At 53.2% G+C, this 18,461-nt stretch overlaps 2 protein-coding genes across 5 annotated transcripts; one reads left to right on the top strand and one right to left on the bottom strand.

Annotated features, from left to right (window-relative positions):
• Window positions 1-609: 609 nt before the first annotated feature.
• LOC103816488 (DNA-directed RNA polymerases I and III subunit RPAC2-like) lies at window positions 610-3,624 on the bottom strand. Its single transcript, XM_030228782.2, has 5 exons — window positions 3,523-3,624; window positions 2,730-2,827; window positions 1,699-1,775; window positions 1,263-1,345; window positions 610-788 (listed from the first exon to the last, which is right to left on the bottom strand). The coding sequence occupies exons 1-5, from the start codon at window positions 3,556-3,558 to the stop codon at window positions 741-743; spliced, it is 342 nt and encodes a 113-aa protein (XP_030084642.1). The 5' UTR covers window positions 3,559-3,624; the 3' UTR covers window positions 610-740.
• Window positions 3,548-18,405, top strand: VAMP7 (vesicle associated membrane protein 7). 4 transcript variants are annotated; one of them, XM_030228780.2, is made up of 8 exons: window positions 3,548-3,642; window positions 8,470-8,625; window positions 10,179-10,236; window positions 10,700-10,837; window positions 13,755-13,845; window positions 14,125-14,192; window positions 15,695-15,787; window positions 16,670-18,405. In XM_030228780.2, the coding sequence occupies exons 1-8, from the start codon at window positions 3,557-3,559 to the stop codon at window positions 16,736-16,738; spliced, it is 759 nt and encodes a 252-aa protein (XP_030084640.2). In that variant the 5' UTR covers window positions 3,548-3,556; the 3' UTR covers window positions 16,739-18,405. The 4 variants fall into 4 exon arrangements, with proteins under 4 accessions (XP_030084640.2, XP_030084639.1, XP_009088518.1 ...); XM_030228779.2 differs by having other exon boundaries at window positions 3,597-3,642; window positions 8,467-8,625; XM_009090270.4 differs by lacking the exon at window positions 3,548-3,642 and adding an exon at window positions 3,656-3,901.
• Window positions 18,406-18,461: the final 56 nt, after the last annotated feature.

Here is an 18,461-nt window from a genome sequence, read left to right as displayed (position 1 = left end):
AAGGAGTCCCTGCCCATGGCAGGGGTGGGAGGAGAGGGAGTTGGGAGTCCCTCCCAACCCAAACCAGTCTGTGACTGCAATCATGTGATTCCATGTGACTGAGAATCCATGTGATTCCATTCTAACGTTCTTGCCAGAACTTTCAGAAAAACTACATGAAAAAGTTGTATTTATCAGGTTTTTGATAATTCTTTGTTGGTTTTCCCACGTCTCTCTTTTCCCTCTCTCTCTTTTCCTTCTTTCCCCCTTCTACCTTGTCATAGAAAAAAATGGAGAGAGGAAAAAGGCAGAAGAGATGAGACCTGCAATTAAAACATTCTCCAGGTGTTGGGGTGGGCTTTTAGCTTAACTTTCACTGAAATGTAAATGTTTTACAAATAAATCATAAAAGACAAATGGGTTTCAAGGAAAACAGAGACTGAGGAATATCAAGACCAGCCCATTTTCCCAATGGGCTGAAATGGATCAGAAATTTTTCCAAATTTACCAATCTCTGGGAAATTTTCCCAAATTTGGAAAATTTTCCCAATATGTGGAGCAATCTGTCTCCATGTTCTATGACCTTCCATCCCTGTGCTGAGCAGAACACATCATGAGCTCTGCAGCATCTAAATGAATAAACTTTATTATTAAAGAAAATACATTTTGCAGCAAAGTAATAAAAAAAACAACAAAAAACCCACGTTTGGACACAGGGAATTCAACATACAGAGGTTACACATCCATGCCATTCCCAAAGGCTACTGCATCTCCTCCTCCTTCTGTGCCCTGAACTCCTTCATGCTCCTCTGAAACAAAAGCAAAACACAAATGTCACCCACCTGTCCCTGGGGTGGCACAGAGCCACCACCCTGCTGTGCTGGGACTGCTCTGGCTGGAGCCTGGAAAGGCTGGGAAGTTCTGACAGAGCTCCAGGTGCTTTTGGAAGTGACTGAGCTTTACAGTCACTCCAAGGGAAAGGGAGCCAGGCCATGCCATGGATCAGGCAGAGCCTGGCCAAGAAAACACCCAGGTTCTCCTGCCAAAGGCGTCTCCAACACAGGCCTCAGCCTCCCACTCTGGGATGAAGGGACAGAACTGACCCTGAGCTCCCCAGGTATGGCCCAATGGACAGAACAGACCTGGAACTCTCCAGGAATGGCCAAGGGACAGAACAGACCCTGAGCTCCCCAGAAATGGCCCAAGGGTCAGAACAGACCTGGAACTCTCCAGAAATGGCCCAAGGGACAGAACTAACCCTGAGCTCTCCAGGGATATCTCACCTCAAAAGTGTTGAGCACATGTTGGCAAACACCCATCAGGTCATTCAGCCCTTTCCGGAATGGCTCCACAGCAGGAAGGGCCCCTTTGGGAAAAGATGGGAAAAGATGGATTAGGGACACGGGAGGTGGCTTCCCAAGGGCAGTCTTTACCTCCCCAGGGGTATGCCTCCTCTCCAGCCCCACAGCTTGGGGTGCCAGGGCTGCTCCCAGCCAGCCCAGGTGCCTGGAGCCAGGGATGCTGCTTCCCACTGCAGCTGGAGCAGAATACTGGGAGCAGCCTCTGAGGCTGAGCAAAGGGGCTCAGCACTGCAGTTCCTGGCAGAAGGAAGGGAGAAAGGGCTTTTCTTTATTTAACAGACTCCTGGGAAGCTGGCATGAGCAGGGGGAATTCCATGAGAACAGGGCACCAGCCATGGAGGGACAGCCCGAGGCTCACCTCTGGTCTGGATCCTGAAGTTGATCTTGCTTTCTGAGGGGTGTGTGATGCAGTAGCCACAGAACTCCACGTCAGGGCTGCAGGAGAGCAGAGAGGAGAGGGAGCAGTGAGACCCAGACCAGTCCATGGCAAATCCCAGGGAAGCCAGAGGCTCAGGGCATGCCAGGCCTGCTGGGGCTCTGGATGTTTCCAGAATGACTTAGGGGAGGGATGTGCTGAGGGGAAACTACCAGTGTGTCCTTGTTCCCTCACACCCCTCTCTCTCTGAGCTGAGCTGGAGCTCTGCAGGGCAAAGACACAGCTGGCACTGTGCTGACACCAGAGCCAGAGCAGTGCCAGCTCTGCAGATCCAAACATGAGATCCTGGATGTTTGCAATTCTCTCTGTAACCAAACCTGCTGCTGCTCTGCTGCTGCCAGAGGCTGAGTGGTCCAGGGCACTGGAGGAGCTCCCAAAATGTTGCAGGGCCTCTCTCACCAGCTGAGCTGAGTGCTGGAGCTTTGCCCCCAGCTTTGGCCAGCAGCTTCTTTTGTGTTGTCATAGTGATTTATCAGAGGGACCTTAAAGGCTACCCAGTCCCACCCCCTGCCATGGGCAGGAACACCTTCCACTGCCCCAGGGTGCTCCAAGCCCCATCCAGCCTAGCCTGGGACAGTTCCAGGGATGGGAAATCCACAGCCTCTCTGGCCAGCAAATGGAGGCCAGGACCTAGTTACTCCTCAGCTCAGGAGGAACTGAAAGCCCTGGGCTGAGCTTAACTGGTGTTCCTGGGCAGGGGAGGGTGTGGGTGGAGGCTCAGGAAAGGCTGGTCAGTCCCTTTAAGGGCTGTTGGTGCTCTCAGAGTCCTGACACAGCACAAGGAAAAGGAGGAGCAGCAAGTGGGAGCAGGGCTCCATGTCTAACAGAAAGGCTGGAAGAGTGTGCACAAAGGGGATTTGAGATCGTTTGTCTTATCTCAGGATAGCTGAGGTGTGGATCAGGAAGGAGAAGGCCAGAGCAGGGCACGGAGGTCCCTCAGAGGCCCCACTCACTTCTTCATGACCATGTAGCGCAGGGAGTTGCCCAGGGTGTGATCCTCGTCATGCAGCACGAACGTGACGCAGTTCCCGTCCGTCCCATCCGCCTGGATCTGTCACCAGTGGGAGAGGAGAGAAGCTGTGACCTCCCTGAGGTCGGGGACACCTGAAGGATGACGATCAGCTCCCGTGCTCAGCTTCCCAGAGTAGCTGGGAGGGCTGTAGGTCTCACTGGGCCACCTCTGGTGCTGCTGTTGGACTAAAACACCTTCAGAAAGGAGGGAAAGCTCCAAAATTCCACCTAGTTTTAAACTAGTTTAGTCCTGACCTTCTGCTGTTCACCACACGATGACAGGGTGTCTCTTGGAGCCACCCTGACATGATTTGTCCTGATGCCAAAGCCACCCCACCAGCCGAGGAGGTGCCCTACCACAAAGCCAGGCTTGGGAACGACAGAATCATGGAAGCACGGAATCATTTGGGGTGGAAAAGCCCTGCAAGAGCACAAGTCCAACCATTCCCCAGCACTGCCAAGGCCACCCCAACCCATGTCCCCAAGTGCCACACCACACGGCTTTGAAATCCCTCCAGGGACGGGCACTCCAGCACTGCCCTGGGCAGCTGTGCCAGGGCCGGACAGCCCTGTCCACAAAGGAATTTCCCCTAACAGCCAACCTGACCCTCCCTGGCACAACGTGAGGCTGCTTTTCCTCGGGAGCAGGGCCCGGCCCCCCGCTCCACCTCACGGAAGGGAGCGAGCGGGGCCCCCCGACCCCGATCCCACCCCCGGCTCCCGGTGCCCCCTCACGGTTTCCAGCGCGGGCCCGCTACCGCTGCCGGCCATGGCTGTTCCGGGCTCCCGGCGGCCCCGCGGCCGGAAACGCGTCGGGGCCGGGCCGGGTGGGGCCGGCGGCGCCCGGGAGTGCCGGTGAGCACGGGGGGCCGGAGCGTCCCGGAGCCCCGGCCGGGCTGAACTGGGCCGGGCCGGGCTGGGCTGAACTTGGCCGGGCCTGGAGGTTTGGGTGCGGAGGTTCCGGCCGGGCACTGCCCCAGCCCCGCGGGCCGCAGGCGCTACCAGCGGGAGGAGGCCGCGCTCGGCACCGGGAGCGGGGCTCGGGCACGGGCACGGCGGGTGACCGGGGATTACCGGGGTGTTATTGGCGTGTCACGGGAGAGCTGCTGGCCTGGTAATGGGGTGCTCTTGGTGTGGTACTAGGGTGTTATTGATGTGTTACTGGGATGTTACCGGGGGCGTTACCGGCGTGCTACTGGGCTGTTACATGACTATTACTGGGGTGCTATTGCCGTGTTACTGGGCTGTTATTTGCGTGTTATTGGACTGCTATTAGTGTGTTATTGGGCTGGTTCTGGTGGGTTATTGCCGTGTTACTGGGATGTTATTAGTGTATATTGGCCTGTTACCGGGGGTGTTACAGTAACACCGCCGGTAACTGGGGTGTTATATCATCCCGGTAACTGGGGTGTTATTGCCGTTTTACTGGGGGGTTGTATCACTGTGTTTCTGGGGTGTTATTGCCGTTTTACTGGGGGGTTGTATCACTGTGTTTCTGGGGTGTTATTGCCGTTTTACTGGGGGGTTGTATCACTGTGTTTCTGGGGTGTTATTGCCGTTTTACTGGGGGGTTGTATCACTGTGTTTCTGGGGTGTTATTGCCGTGTTACTGGGGTGTTGTATCACTGTGTTTCTGGGGTGTTATTGCCGTGGTACTGGGGTGTTGTATCACTGTGTTACTGGGGTGTTATTGCCGTGTTACTGGGGTGTTGTATCACTGTGTTACTGGGGTGTTATTGCCGTTGTACTGGGGGGTTGTATCACTGTGTTTCTGGGGTGTTATTGCCGTTTTACTGGGGGGTTGTATCACTGTGTTTCTGGGGTGTTATTGCCGTTTTACTGGGGGGTTGTATCACTGTGTTTCTGGGGTGTTATTGCCGTGTTACTGGGGGGTTGTATCACTGTGTTTCTGGGGTGTTACCGGGGCTGTTACCAGTATGTTGTTAGGATGTTATTAGTGTGTTACTGGGGTGTTACCCGTGTACTACCCACGTGTTATTGAGGTGTTACTGGTGTGTCCGGGAGTGGACGGTGTTGCTGATGTAGCATGGCTTAATTAGTTAATTAATTAATTAATTAACCACAGGTGTGCTGGTGGGGGTTGCAGGGAGGGTGGAGGAGTCGGGCTCTGCGACAGGGAACAGCGACAGGATGTGGCTGTGCCAGGGAGGTTTAGGTGGGATTTTAGGAACATGCTGGGCTGAACAGGGCTGTCCGGCCCTGGCACAGCTGCCCAGGGCAGTGCTGGAGTGCCGTGGAGGGATTTCAAAGCCGTGTGGTGTGGCACTTGGGGACATGGGTCGGTGTGGCCTTGGCAGTGCTGGGGGATGGCTGGACTTGTGCTCTTGCAGAGCTTTTCCAACCTCAACAATTCCCTGATCCCATGCTTTGGGCTGCACGTGTTCCCTTTTTAGAGAGCTGCTTACTCAATCACCGTGATGTTGGGTGTCCTTACGCCCCTCCAACCCCTGCAATGCTGCCTCCGGGAAAGGTGATGCGGTGGGGGGAACCTGAAGTAAATTCTGTGTGCAGAAGGGAGGCTGAACTCGGAATAAGTTGGAGCACAAATGTTGCAATTCTCAGGTTCAAAATGACCAGGAGAGCCGCAGGACTTCACGGTGGAATATTCTGTAATGAAATAATGATTTTTCCAGCTGCCCAGCAGAGGTCAAAGGGAAGCCTGGGCTGATTTCTGCTGAGCTCACCCTGCTCAAACGATCTCTTTATTGCAGCAGTTTGCAACTTGCTGGGTTGCAACACCTCCCCTTGTTTCCTTGTTCTGTGCTTTAACAGCAGCGTGGTGCCCTTTGCTTTCTGTTAAGAGGATTTCTGGAAGTGCAGGCAGGGACCTTCCATGGCTCACTGGCACTAAGCTGGGAATCTTCTGGGCCAGAAGAGTAGCTGGAAAATAGTAAATCATCCTTACCAGAGTTCTAAACATCATGCTGGGACTGAGCCTGTGTTTCTGATGTTCCTTAAGAGATATTTCTGTGCCCTTGTATTGGGAGGGAATTGTTCCCTGTGAGGGTGGGCAGGCCCTGGCACAAGGTGCCCAGAGCAGCTGTGGCTGCCCCTGCATGCCTGGCAGTGCCCAAGGCCAGGCTGGACAGGGCTTGGAGCAGTGAGAGTTGTCCTTGCCATGGCAGGGGTGGCACTGGATGGGCTTTGAGGTCCCTCTTACCCAAACCCTCCTGTGTTTCTAGGATCCCTCAGTTCAGTCCCTAGAGGGACCTCAGAGAGCAGCTGGTGCATCTTGCAGGGTCTTTTTGGAAGGTTTGGTCTTGGCTGCTTCCAGCTGTGTAATACTGTAAGTTTAGATAGAGAAAAGCTCTGCAGAGGGGTTGATTTGAAGGGATTTCATTCCTGACTCCTGTAACTGCTGAGGAAGGATGTTCTGTGGCAGTTTAACAGATTTGTGCCACTAACAGGAGTAACACAGGGCTGGTACCGGGCTGCTCAGGGAGGAAAATGCTCCTGGTTAATCTCTCCTACTTCACTTAACTCCTCCTGCTCAGAGCTAGGGCTGGTCTTACTGCCAGGCACAGAGCTCCTGTGTCCTGAGCACAGTGAGGGCCAGGAATCTGGGGAGTCAGGGCTGTGAACTCAGGGAGTTGAGGGTGTGAACCCAGGGAGGTGAGAGCCAGGAACTCAGGGAATTGAGGGCCGTGAGTCCTACAGTGCCAGTGCCACCTCACTGCTGCTGCTGCTGAGGTGTCACCTCAGGTTCCACCAATATCCAGTATTAAAAGAGCAGAGATTTGTAGGAAATGTCTAAACCACTTCACAGTCCTCAGTTTGGGGCTGCATTTGTTCTGCTCAGGGCACTGAGGTGTCTGTGCGCTCTGTACCCTGAGTCTCAGCTGTCCTTGCAAGGCAGGGGCAGGGTTTGGGATGTGTTTTCTGCTACAGCTGCTCCTTTCTGTGGCTCCTGGGTGACTGCAGGAGTAGACAGTGGTTTCCTGGTGCTGGACACTCAGCTGATTGCTCAAGATGTATTTATGGTTCCAGGCTGTGCCCTGGTGTTGCTCCACGGGCCTGGGCAGCCTCTGTGTCCAGTGGCTCTGCAGGGACAGGAGGGTGCAGTGAATTCCCTAGGCTAAGTTAGCTCACAATATTATTTAAGACAGGAGCATTTCAACCTGAAAATGAGCCAAGGTGGAGATTACTCAGAGCTGAGACATAAAGGAGTAAGCAATTCGTTGGAAGCTTCCTGCAGGAGCCAGCATCTCTACCTGAAGAGCAGCCAAGGTAGAAACCGGACCCTGCAAGTTTATGAGGATAAAAGAAAACTAAACCTTGGATAAGTCACATTAAATGCTGCTCACAGCAGAAGGAAGGGCAACCCCCACAGCCAGAGCAGCTGTGGCTGCCCCTGGATCCCTGCAAGTGGCCAAGGCCAAGCTGGGCATTGGGGCTTGGAGCAGCCTAGGCCAGTGGAAGGTGTCCCTGCCCATGGGGATGGTCTTGAGGCGCCTTCCAACCCAAACCATTCCATTGTTCTGTTCCCCTTGGCACTGCTCCCAGCTGGTTTTGTGGAGTCTGTCCTGTGAGTAAATCCATGACTTTATCCTTTTCCCCTCCAATGCTGAGCTCAGACCTGTGGGAGGTTTGGACATGCTCTGGTTGGTGCGGGCCAAGCCTGGATCTGTGGGGCTCAGCCTGCCCCGGTGAGCCCTGCTGGGGTGGTGGTTGAATCTCCCTTCATGGCTTTGTTAATCCAGAAGAGATCCCTAATTCTCACCAGGCAGTGCCAGGGGGATGGAAAATCTGGATCCAGAAGCTCAGGCAGCCCTCCTGCTCTGTGGCTGTTCCCAGAGAGCTCTCTGGGGGATTCAGAAGAGGTCTGTGATCTTGCCAGATCTGTTGAGGCACAGAACAGAGCAGGTAATAAGTAGGGCCTAAGTACAAAGTGAAAAATGAGATTTTTTGGGTTTTGCAGGGTCCAAAGTCGCCCTAAGTCCTTCCTGAGCAGAAAAGAGGCTTATGGATGTGGAGGATGAGCAGGGCAGCTGTCCCAGCTGGGCTCTGACATGTGCTCCATGTGTTAGATCTGGCTCTGGCCATAGATTTTTGTGCTGATACTTGAGCTGATTAGGAGTGTCCCTTTCTATGGCAGCAGGTATGTTTTTCCAGCTCTGGAGACTTGGAATCCCACAATAGTTTGGGTTGAAATGGAGCTTGAAGCTCATCCAGTTCCAGCTCCCAGCACCTTCTGCTACCCCAGGTGGCTCTGAGCCCCATCCAGCCTGGCCTTGGCCACTTGCAGGGATCCAGGGGCAGCCACAGCTGCTCTGGCTGTGGGGGTTGCCCTTCCCTCTGCTGTGAGCAGCATTTAATGTGACTTATCCAAGGTTTAGTTTTCTTTCATCCTCATAAACTCGCAGGGTCCGGTTTCTGCCTTGGCTGCTCTGCAGGTAGAGATGCTGGCTCCACAGCTTCTCTGGACAGCTGGCCACTTTGCCACCCTCACAGGGCACAGAGGTGATAAAAACCCTTTTTCCAGAGGGTTTTGTGTCATTGGGAGCAGAGCCTAAAAGGGGAGATGAGAGAACTTTGTGGTTGTGGTGTCCTGGCTGAGTCCTGGCCCCGTCCTGCTCCCTGTGCCGGGAGACACTGTGCCGGTCCCTGTGGCACCCTGCAGGTGCCCCTACTGCTGATGTCACCCTGTTCTGTCCCAAGCAGGAGAGCAGCCATGGCCATCCTGTTTGCAGTGGTGGCGAGGGGCACCACCATCCTGGCCAAGCACGCCTGGTGTGGCGGGAACTTCCTGGAGGTCACCGAGCAGATCCTGGCCAAAATCCCATCCGAGAACAACAAACTGACCTATTCCCATGGGAAGTGAGTAACTCTCCTCCTTGGCTCTGGGGGACTTGTGGGGATGCATGAGGGCAGGGAGAGACTGGGTGTGTTTGGGGGTTTTTCTATGATTCTGCAGGTTTTTTCCATCCAAATTCCCATTTGATGGAACGTGCCACCAGCTCAGTAGCTACTTCTGTCCCCCAGAACTCTGCAGCATAACCAGGATTTGAGTTCAGCTCCAGCAGCAGCACAGAGCAGTTGATACAAAATCAAATTTTCCATTTTTATACAATTCCAAAGTGAGCTGGAGGGTGCCCTGCTTTGGAATCAGCCTCTGGAAGCTTCCCCTTTTTCTGAGGCTTGAATGTGGCTTTAGGTGAAACTGTCACCCTTCTTGGGGGCTTTGAGAGAAGCTGTGCTCACAGATCACATGGAGGTTGCCCCAGATCTAGTCTGCAGGACACAGGGGTTATTCCCAGGATTTTCCCAGCTCTCTGAACCCTTGGCCAGTGTTGGTAGGACAGGGAGTAGATGCCTCATCACCTGTGGCTTCCTGCACGTGGGGAGTGGGTGAGTCAATCGGAACAAACTAGAACAACTGTGGAAAAAACAGATTTAGAGGTGTTGGAGCCCATTCCAGCTCTTTTTTTGGAATTGGCAGCATGGCTGGATCCTCTCTGGGGCCCAAGCTGTTGTGTCAGAGCTGTTCTGAGGATGCAGAACTGGGCTGGGCTTCCCACATGCTCAGGAGCACAGCCAGTCCCTGTAAGAGATGTTTTGGAGGCACTGCCTGCTCTGGAGTCTGACACACCTTTAATGCTGCAGCTCTTCTCTCCTGCTGAAATTTTAAGGATAAATTTTAATATTTTAAGTTATTCCTTTAAGTGAGAAGAAATAACTTTGCCTTGAGTGCTGTTCAACCAAGTGAAAAGCTGAGTTTAAGGAGTGCTGTGGTGCATTTTTGGAGGTAACTGGGCAGAATGTGGAAGCAGAATCTGTGAAGCTCGATGAGCACTTGGAGTTGTTCCTCCTGTCTGGAGCCTTGCAGGGATCCTCTGCCTCCCAGCCTATAGGCTGAAAAACTCCCTGGGTTCTGTCCAAGATAATTCATCCTGTTCTGAAACAGGAAGAACTTGAGTTTCTTTGAACTTTGAACTCCTTAAATTCGTTTAATGGGTTCTTTTTGTTTTTAAGAACTTCTGTGTCTTTTGTATAAATCTCCAAGGAAAAGCAGCCCTCTGGCATCAGGAATTCTTGGGTTACTCTCTCTCTGCTCTTGGCCTCTCTGAGGAATCTACAGGGTGGTACCAAACAAGTTTCACCTCACTCCTTCCAGGAGAGTTGTGGATGTGCAAGGATTTTTGAACATTTTTATAGGAACAGACCTTCAGGGCAGAGACCTGTGCCCCAGCCTCACTTCCCTGGACATTTACCTTGAACATGTTTATCTGTCCCAGCTCCATAGAATAATTGGGATCTTCTCTTGCCAGCCCCCAAAGGCCCCACAGGCAGTAGTGGCTTCTGGAAAATGAAATTCTGGAAATGTGGCAGCTTCCAATGACGTTTTGTTTGTTCCTTTCCATTCCCTGCAGTTACCTGTTCCATTACATCTGCCAGGACAGGATCATTTACCTGTGCATCACAGATGATGTGAGTACTGGGAACACAGCTACAGCCCTGGGAAACTGGGGAATTTTGGTTTTGATGTGGCAGTTATTAGTGAGGGCTTCTCTGAGGTGCCTTTTCTCCCACTGGAGCTGCTGTAACCTCAGTTACAGCTTTGAACTCAGCCTGGAGCTCAGATCGGAGTTGTGGGATGGTTTGGGTTTGGAGTGACCTTCAAAACCATCCCACTCCAACCCTGCCATGGGAGGGAGCTTCCAGTCCTGTGGGTTGGGAATTTTGGGGTGAAGTTCTTGGCTTTGCCCAGTTTCTGTCTCAGTGCAGTGGGTTGGTGGTGCAGAGACCACTCCAGTTGCCAGTGGAATTTGCCTGGTGCTCCTGAATTCTGGAAATGCTGCAGGAAATCCTCCCCCTGAGTGCAGGAGTGGAGCTGGCCCAGCCCCCAGCCCTGCAGGCTGCTGTTGCTGACTCTGTGTGCTCTCTGCTGCAGGACTTTGAGCGCTCCCGAGCCTTCACGTTCCTGAACGAGATCAAGAAGCGGTTCCAGACCACGTACGGCTCGCGGGCACAGACTGCCCTGCCCTACGCCATGAACAGCGAGTTCTCCTCTGTGCTGGCTGCACAGCTGGTGAGGCCCTGCTTCTCCCTGCCAGCCCTGCTTCCCCAGAAAGCCTCCTGGGGTGGGCTTTGGGGGGATGTCTTGGTTTGAACAGACAGGTGTCTGCTAAGGAAGGCAGGAGCCTCCCCTGAAATGGAGAATGCAAACCCCCTCCCTCTGAATTGCTGTAAATTTTAAATTAAGGGGCTCTCAGGCAAAAAATATGGGAGCAGGGAATAACAGTTCTTTAATAGGGAAGAAAATTAAAAGATAAAATAAACAATGCAGTAAATCAAACCCACACTGACAGAGTCAGAGCACAGCCTGACACCCTGTGGGTCAGGGTGCTGGCAGCAGTGCCATTGGAATTGTGGCTTAGCCCTCCTGCAGTGCCAGGGGTGGTTCTGCTGGAGCAGGGATCCTGGAGAAGGGTGCACTCTGCCTCTGAAGGTCCAGGGGAAGAGGCAGCTGCTGTTCCTCTGGGAAATCCAGTGGAGAAGCTGTGCTGGTGTTTCAGAATCTCCAGACTATATCCAGTTAGGAATGCTTGACTCCTCCCTCTGGCCTCACATCTCCCAATGGGATGCTGCAGTTCTTATCAGCCATGCAGGGACATCCAATGGCCTCTTATCAGCAGGGGTCTCCCTGGAGGGAAGAGTGGGTGTGGAAGAGATAAGGAAAACTGCCCACTGAACAGGAGACAGCTGCCAATGCAGATGGCAAATAGATACAATTTGCTTGGCAATCCAGGACAGGGGAGTTTGAGGTGTCACTTGGATTAAAGATGAGGTGTCCTGGGAATGGTGGCTTTAGGGCTGTCCCCAGCCTGTGGTCTGTGTCTCCAGGCTCTCAGAGCTCTGCTGGGGCTGTTCTCCAGGGAGGGCTTGGCTCTTTTGCTGCTTATCCCATGGAAGGTCCAGGTTTGGGGGTGTCACAGCTGCAGGAGGAGGGCCCCTTTGTGGGGACAGCAGAGCCCTCCCCAGTGCAGGAATTGTGGAGCAGTCTCAGCTGGACCAGCTGTGTGGTGGCTGCAGGGTGAGGCCAGGGCTCTGAGGGAGGATTTGCACCTGTGCTGCTCCTGCCTGAAGTTTGCACTGGAATTTGGGGCTGTGCAGGTGGTTTGGAGCAGGGAGAGTCACGGGAGTTCATTCCAGGAGCTGCTCCTTGCCTTCCACAGCAGGGGGAGAGCAAGGAATAACAATGCCAGTGCATAATGAATAGGATTAACTTCCTGTGTGTGAGGAAGGAGCTTTTCCTCTCCACCAGGCTTTGCTGTGTGGGGACTGAAACTACCCAAAGTGCTGACTCATCACTTCATAAGCTGTTCAGGGCTGGAATGAGCTGGAATTGCCTTATCAGAAAAGCCAGGCTGTCTTTGGAGCCATGGGGCTGATATTCCTCTAAAATCCCAACCTTTCCATCTCCTTGAGCACAGGAGGAGGTGCCTGCCTGAGCTTTCCCACATTGCTGGTGTCCAGGATCAGCTCAGGGGAGTTCAGTGCTGACAGAGCCCTTCCCTCCCCCTGATCCCATGGGATGTGAGGGCTGACATTCCCTGCTGGGATGTTCTCCAGGAGGTTCCTGTGTGAGGCAGAGATCCAGCACCAGCTCAAGTGCAGCACGCAGATAATCCTGGAGAGGGAGAGAGAGGCCATGCTTCCAGTAAAACCAGTGCCCAGCTTTGACTGTGGCCAGCCTGAAACCTCCTGGGAATCTCCCCCTGAGGAGAAGGTGGAGGTGGAGGAGCTGCTGGATTTGGTGCTGTCACCATGAGTTATGGCTGCCCAGGTGGGGGTGGCAGTGTCAGACTGCCTCCCTGTGCTGTCAGAAATTGAACTCCTAACTAGAAGAAAATCAGGATTTAAGCAGCTATGTGGGTGATCATGGAGCAGAGCCATTGTGATGTGAACAGGCACTAAAATCCCTGCAGGCATAGCAGAGCTCAGTTCCCTGATGCTGACTGGGCCTTGGATCCTGCAAGCACTCAGGCTCCTTTAACCTGGCGTTGGTTTGTGGTGCTCTGACCCACCCCGAGCTGTGCATTCACCAGAGGACCCCTGGGATCCCCAAACTGGGGGAACAGTCTGACAGAAGTCCCTGTCACTTGTGAAGGGAATGGAGGGGGAGGGATGACAGGAATGGTGCTCAGGATAAACACCAGAGGGGCTGACAGCACCAGAGTTGTCAGCGAGGGCTCAGCTGTACCCAGGAGGTGACAGGGGAGATCCTCTGGGATGGCTCTGGGACATGGGATGGCTCCTGGCTGCTCCATTCCTTTGGGGAGAGCAGTCAGGCCACTCAAAGTGGCCACCTTCAACATCTGGTGTGGTGTTCCCAAACTGTTGGCTTCTTGATGCTCCTGTTTTCCCTGGCTCCTGGTTTTTGATGCTCCTGTTTTCCCTGCCTGTTCTTGTAGGAATGTGCCCCCTGTTGATGAAGTGACAAAATTATTCTTTGTCTGCTTAAAAAGCCAAAAAGCCCAAAAGTTTCTCTCCTCAATTTAGGAAAAAGACACCTTATAAGACCTTTAAGACTTCACCTCAGACCTAGAGCTACCCAGTTAGACAGAAGCCAAGAGGTCCTGCCTAAGTAATTCACTAAAAAAAAAAAAGAAAACAAAAGAAATAATCGCTTTTACAGAATATTTTAACAAGAGTACAAACCTCTCAACCCCTAACTCAAGTTTTTCTCTAAAAGAAAAAGTTGTTTATTTTGCCTTTTGTTATTTTGTTATTTTGCCTTTTATTAAACTTTTTGAAACTATTTTTTATTATCTTTGTTATTTTGCCTTTTAATAAACCTTTTTTCTGTTTCTAACACAACCTCAAAAACCATCCTACGGATTTGATACCATTCCATGTAGCAGAGCTATCTCACGTGTAACAAATTCCTCTTAGAGCTCATAAGACCTAGCTCAAGGAGTACAACATGATGTTCTCTGTTGCAGAAATACCACTCTGAGAGCAAGGGCCCAGACCAGGTGGCAGAGACACAAGCCCAGATCGATGAACTCAAAGGGATCATGGTCCGGAACATAGGTACTGCTTCCCTGGGAAATGCTCTCTGCAGCTGCTTTCATTTGGGGTTTGGCTCTTGCCAAGTCTGACCACTCAAATAGAGGGTGAGATCTGGAATTGAACAGAATTCAGTTCCAAAATGCAGCCTGTGTGATGTGAGGTTGTTCCCTAAGGCCCTGGTTATCCCAGGAAGGCTGGAAGCTGCAGCCGGGAGCTCCTGGCTTGGGCTTGGGTGTTGGGAGCAGCTTTTTGCCCTGGGATTTCACCTTCAGAGCTGAATTTTTTGTCTCTTTACTCCAGACCTTGTGGCACAAAGAGGAGAGAAGCTGGAGCTGCTGATTGATAAAACGGAGAATCTCGTGGATTCGGTGAGTCTGGGGAAGTCCTGGAAGTTGGGAAGTTGTGTTGCTGCACCAGGGAGCAGGGAGGTGGGGACAGCACCTGGAGACACTTAAAGGACACAGAGCAATTGAGACCTGCAGGGGATCCTTTCCCCTCCAAGCTGTTTCCCAGCTGCTTCCCAGTTTGGGAAAGCTCCAGCTTCCCCTTGCTCCATGTGCTACAGCCAGCCAAGGGTGACACATCCCTGTCCTCATCCCTTGTGCCCAAGGTGGGGAAAACCCTCTCATTATCTGCAGTGGTAGGAGAGATAAAACACAATTTACACTTCCCTGGCTGCCTGGCTGAAGGCAGCTGGATGCAAATAAACTGGAAAATGTGCATCTGTGGAGTTGTTCTGATACCAGCAGGGAAAGTGTGGCTGATTTAAAATTAAAAAAACTGAGTTGTTGCATCTAAATAGTCTTATAAGACTCTGGAGCTTCTTGGAGTGTTTCTGAGGAAGTGAAAAAAACCCAAATTAATGTAATTATAAAGCACAGTTATCTAGCAAAGTGCTGTGCACTCTGGAAGCTTTTTGTATTTCCTTTGGGAATCCCTGGCCCTGGCTCAGCATCCTCCTCTGCAGCATCCTGGCTTGGTGCCCAGCTCCTGTGGCATCCAGTCCTCAGGCTGGGAGAGAGCCAGGAGCTCCTGTGTGTGGCTGTGGGGATCCAAACATCACTGAGCTGTCCCAGAGCCCTCCTGCTTTGGAGAGCAGCAGAGCTGCCTGGAGTTTATCCAGCAGGGAGCTGTCCTGCAGCTCCCAGGGGTTCAAACCTTCCCCTGTCCTCAGGTGGTGGCAGGGCTGAAAACTCAGGTAAAGCTTTAGGGAAAGGGACTGGAATTCCTTCAGCAGCTGGGCTGAACTCATGGAGGACCTGTTCCAGGGAGTGTGGGCTTTTGGAAAGCACAGGGAGATGGAGGGATGGAACATCCTTCAGTAAGAACATCCCACAGCCCAGGAGGAGGCATCCCTGGAGATCCAGGGCTGGTGTTCCCCATCTTGGGAATGTACCCCAAGGCAGCACTGCAGCTCCCAGAGATGTGGTTCCTGCCTGCTGCAGCCTCGGGAAGGTGGTTTGTAGGAAAAGTTGGCACTACCCAGTGGGAGCTGCTGGAGTGGCTGCTTCCAGGGGCAGGTACATCCTGCCTGAGCTGTGAGGGGAATGGCTGTGGGAATGGCTGCACAGACCCAGCCTGGGGGGAGTTGGGGTCATTTGGTGCCCAAACCCTATTTTCAATGCATGAAATTGCAGGGTACAGAGAGGACACTTGGGATGGGACAACCACAAGCTTTCTATAACAGGTTACCCGGAGCAGCTGTGGCTGCCTCTGGATCCCTGGCAGTGCCCAAGCCAGGCTGGACACTGGGGCTTGGAGCAGCCTAGGGCAGTGGAAGGTGTCCCTGCCATGGCAGGGTGGCACTGGATGAGCTTCAGATCCCTTCCAACCCAATTCATCCTGGGATTTCCCTTGTTTTCCCTTGTAGTCAGTCACTTTCAAAACTACCAGCAGGAACCTTGCCCGAGCCATGTGTATGAAGAACCTCAAGCTCACCATCGTCATCATCATCGTGTCCATTGTGAGTGTGGAGCCTGGAGCTGCTGTGCCAGGCTGAGCCCCTGAAACTCCAAACCCCTCTCACTGTCCTGGGATCTTTGTGTGCCCAGCTCTGCCTGGGAGGGCAGAACCAGGGCAGTGCCTCCTGATGGGCTTGTATGAGGAGAGGGTCAAGGGCCTGGGCAATCAGTACTGCAGGGAGTGGCTGGAGGGGGGGTGGGGGGGGGCTCAGCCTGCAGGAGGCTCAGGGGAGACCTTCTGGCTCTGCAGGCACCTGGAAGGAGGTTGTGATGGGGTGGGGATTGGCCTCTTCTCCCAGGCAAGTGGGGAAATGGGCTCAGGGTGCATTGGGGGGGTTCAGGTTGGATATTAGGAAAAATTCCTTCCCTGACAGCCCAGGGCAGTGCTGGGGTCACCATGGAGGGGTTCAGAAAACAAGTGGATGTGGCACTTTGTGACATGGATTAGTGGATGTGAGGGGATTTGATCAAAGGTTGGACTTGATGATTGTGGAGGTCTTTTCCAACTTTTGTGACCATCTGAGAGGAGCTGCCCCTGCTTGCCCCAGGAGCAGCTGAGGAGCCCTGCTTGAGCTGGGTGGCTCAGTCCTCTGGGGTGGCTCAGCTCTCAGTCCTAGTGGGATCTTGTTCTGTGACTTTGAAGTGGCTTTTTTGGTGTGACAGTTCCCCTCCAGCTATGAGGACTGTGGATGGAGCAACTGCAGGGTCAGGGTGGGAAGTATTTTGTCACCTCCATGGGGACACTTCTCAGCTGCAGGGGTGTGGAGGGACAGGAGGGTGTTAGACAGGTTCTTCAAGGCTTTGACTGTCTGGGGTTTCCATGTCTGTGCTGTGAAGTCAATGAATCCCTTGTTGCCTGTGGCATTCCCGTTCTCCCTCCCCAGGTGATCCTGTACATCATCCTGTCAGCTGTGTGTGGCGGGCTGGCCTGGCCCAGCTGTGTGCAGAAGTAACTGGAGCTGGAGCTGCTCACCAGGAGATGAGGCAGAGTGTGAAGAAGGAACCTCCAGAGTGACTCCTGCCTGTCACCACTGCCACCTTCCACCTCCCATCCCTCCAGGACTTCAGACTTTTTGCCTTATCACCCAGACAGACCCAGCTGGTTGCTGCTCTGCAGCTGTGACCTCAAGAGTGGGCTGGGTTAATTACTTGAAAGGATTTTTGTGTTCCTTTTGCTGTCCCAATGCCACCCCTGGGAGGGTTCTGTGCATGCTGGCCCCGTGTTCGTGTGGCTTCCCCTGGGTGGGGATAGGAGTGGCTGCAGCTCTCCCACCTGGGATGGAGCTCTCCCACAGAGGAGGTTCAGGGTGGGCTGAGCCAAACTAACAGGGACAGGTGGGCTTGGGGTCCCACAGAGCCTCTCCTGCACATCTGGCCACAGCTGGTGGCTCCCAGTGCTGCACAATGGGGAGGCCACGATGTCACCCTGGTAGGAACAAAAGGGGTGTGGGCTTTGTGCACTCACAGGTGGAGGTGCTGCTGCTGGGGTCACCTACCTCCCTGTTCCTGCAGTGATCCTGCAGGCAGGAGGAGGGTGTGGGGTCACCTCAACGTGTGCAATGGCTGCCTCTTCATCCTCACTTCTTCCTCATCTCCCTCTGGGCTGGAGGCTGAATGGACACAGCAACGGGGCCGGTTGCACACGGTTCAGGATCTGCTTCCTCACAGATGATTTCTCCTGCTCTTCTTTGGAGGATGGACTGCAATGAGTATAATTCTAGCACTGGCTATGGTGAATTTGGGGCCAAGCTGGTTTGCTGAGGTGCCAGGGAGCTGCTGCTTGTGCTTCTGGAAGGTGTGCACTGAAACTGGAGGACAGAGAAGTGGTGGAGTTGGTGGCTGGTGACTTTCTCCAAGGTCTGAGGGAGAAAGGCTCTGCCAGAGGACAAACGTTCTCCTGTGGGAGGATTTCAAACCAAACCCAAGGCTGGTAACCAAATGCAGGCTCAGGGGTGCTGTTTCTGTGCCAGCTGCACATCTCCATCCCAAGCCAGGCCTGGCTGAGGAGCTGGAGCTGCTGGGGCCTGGGAAAGGGCTGTGGGCACTTCTGTAAAAAATGGAGACACACTTCAGGGGGGAAGAAATCTGCTTTTGGCCCAGGGAAGTCGAGGGGTGGAAGGGGAGGCTTCTTTTGGTGCCTGAGCTGGAGCATGGAGTTGGTGCCGTGAGGTCCTGGTGACAGTGGTAGGGTGGGGAGGTGGCTCTGCTGCTCCTTCCTGGGTGGCACTGACTATGGAGCTTCCCAGCAGGGCCCAGGTAAAGAGTTAGTCTCCTAGGAATAGTAGCTCCTTTGGATTTGTCTTCTGCTAGACTGAAGTTTCACCACGGTGATTGGATCTTGATATCCACAAAGTGCCAGTGGCCACTGGCCCCTGCTTCTCTTTCTGTTCTGAATGTGAAGTTGGCGCCCCCTCCCTGCAGCTCCTGCTCCTGCAGCCCCAGGTCTGGCTGTGCATGTTTTTAGGGATTGTGCTGTACCATGTTCATTTGGCTAATTTCTTGTCTTATGTACAAACAATTTTTAAAGAAAATCCTTCCTTTCCTTCTCGAGGATGCACTGAGGCATTAATGTAAAAAAACATTACCTTGATTTCAATAAAATTCCTGTACAGAAAGCAGAGTGCCATGGTTCTGTGGAACACTTAGGAATGCTCTGTGCTGATGCAGGGGGAGGTT

Source organism: Serinus canaria, chromosome 4A (genome assembly GCF_022539315.1).
Source record: "Serinus canaria isolate serCan28SL12 chromosome 4A, serCan2020, whole genome shotgun sequence".
Lineage (NCBI taxonomy): Eukaryota > Metazoa > Chordata > Aves > Passeriformes > Fringillidae > Serinus > Serinus canaria.
Note: the sequence above shows the minus strand (reverse complement) of the source record. Positions and strands in the feature narration are given on the sequence as shown.

What these genes read in the sequence shown, in the direction of transcription:
- VAMP7 (XM_030228780.2), top strand. Translation starts at nt 3,557, where the DNA reads ATGGCTGTTCCGGGCTCCCGGCGGCCCCGCGGCCGGAAACGCGTCGGG. An exon ending in GGCGGCGCCCGGGAGTGCCG is followed by an intron (nt 3,643 to 8,469) that starts GTGAGCACGGGG and finishes TGTCCCAAGCAG; the next exon opens with GAGAGCAGCCATGGCCATCC. An exon ending in CGGAGAATCTCGTGGATTCG is followed by an intron (nt 14,193 to 15,694) that starts GTGAGTCTGGGG and finishes TTTCCCTTGTAG; the next exon opens with TCAGTCACTTTCAAAACTAC.
- LOC103816488 (XM_030228782.2), bottom strand. Translation starts at nt 3,558, where the DNA reads ATGGCCGGCAGCGGTAGCGGGCCCGCGCTGGAAACC. An exon ending in CGCTACATGGTCATGAAGAA is followed by an intron (nt 1,776 to 2,729) that starts GTGAGTGGGGCC and finishes GCTCTCCTGCAG; the next exon opens with CCCTGACGTGGAGTTCTGTG. An exon ending in ATGTGCTCAACACTTTTGAG is followed by an intron (nt 789 to 1,262) that starts GTGAGATATCCC and finishes CTTTTGTTTCAG; the next exon opens with AGGAGCATGAAGGAGTTCAG.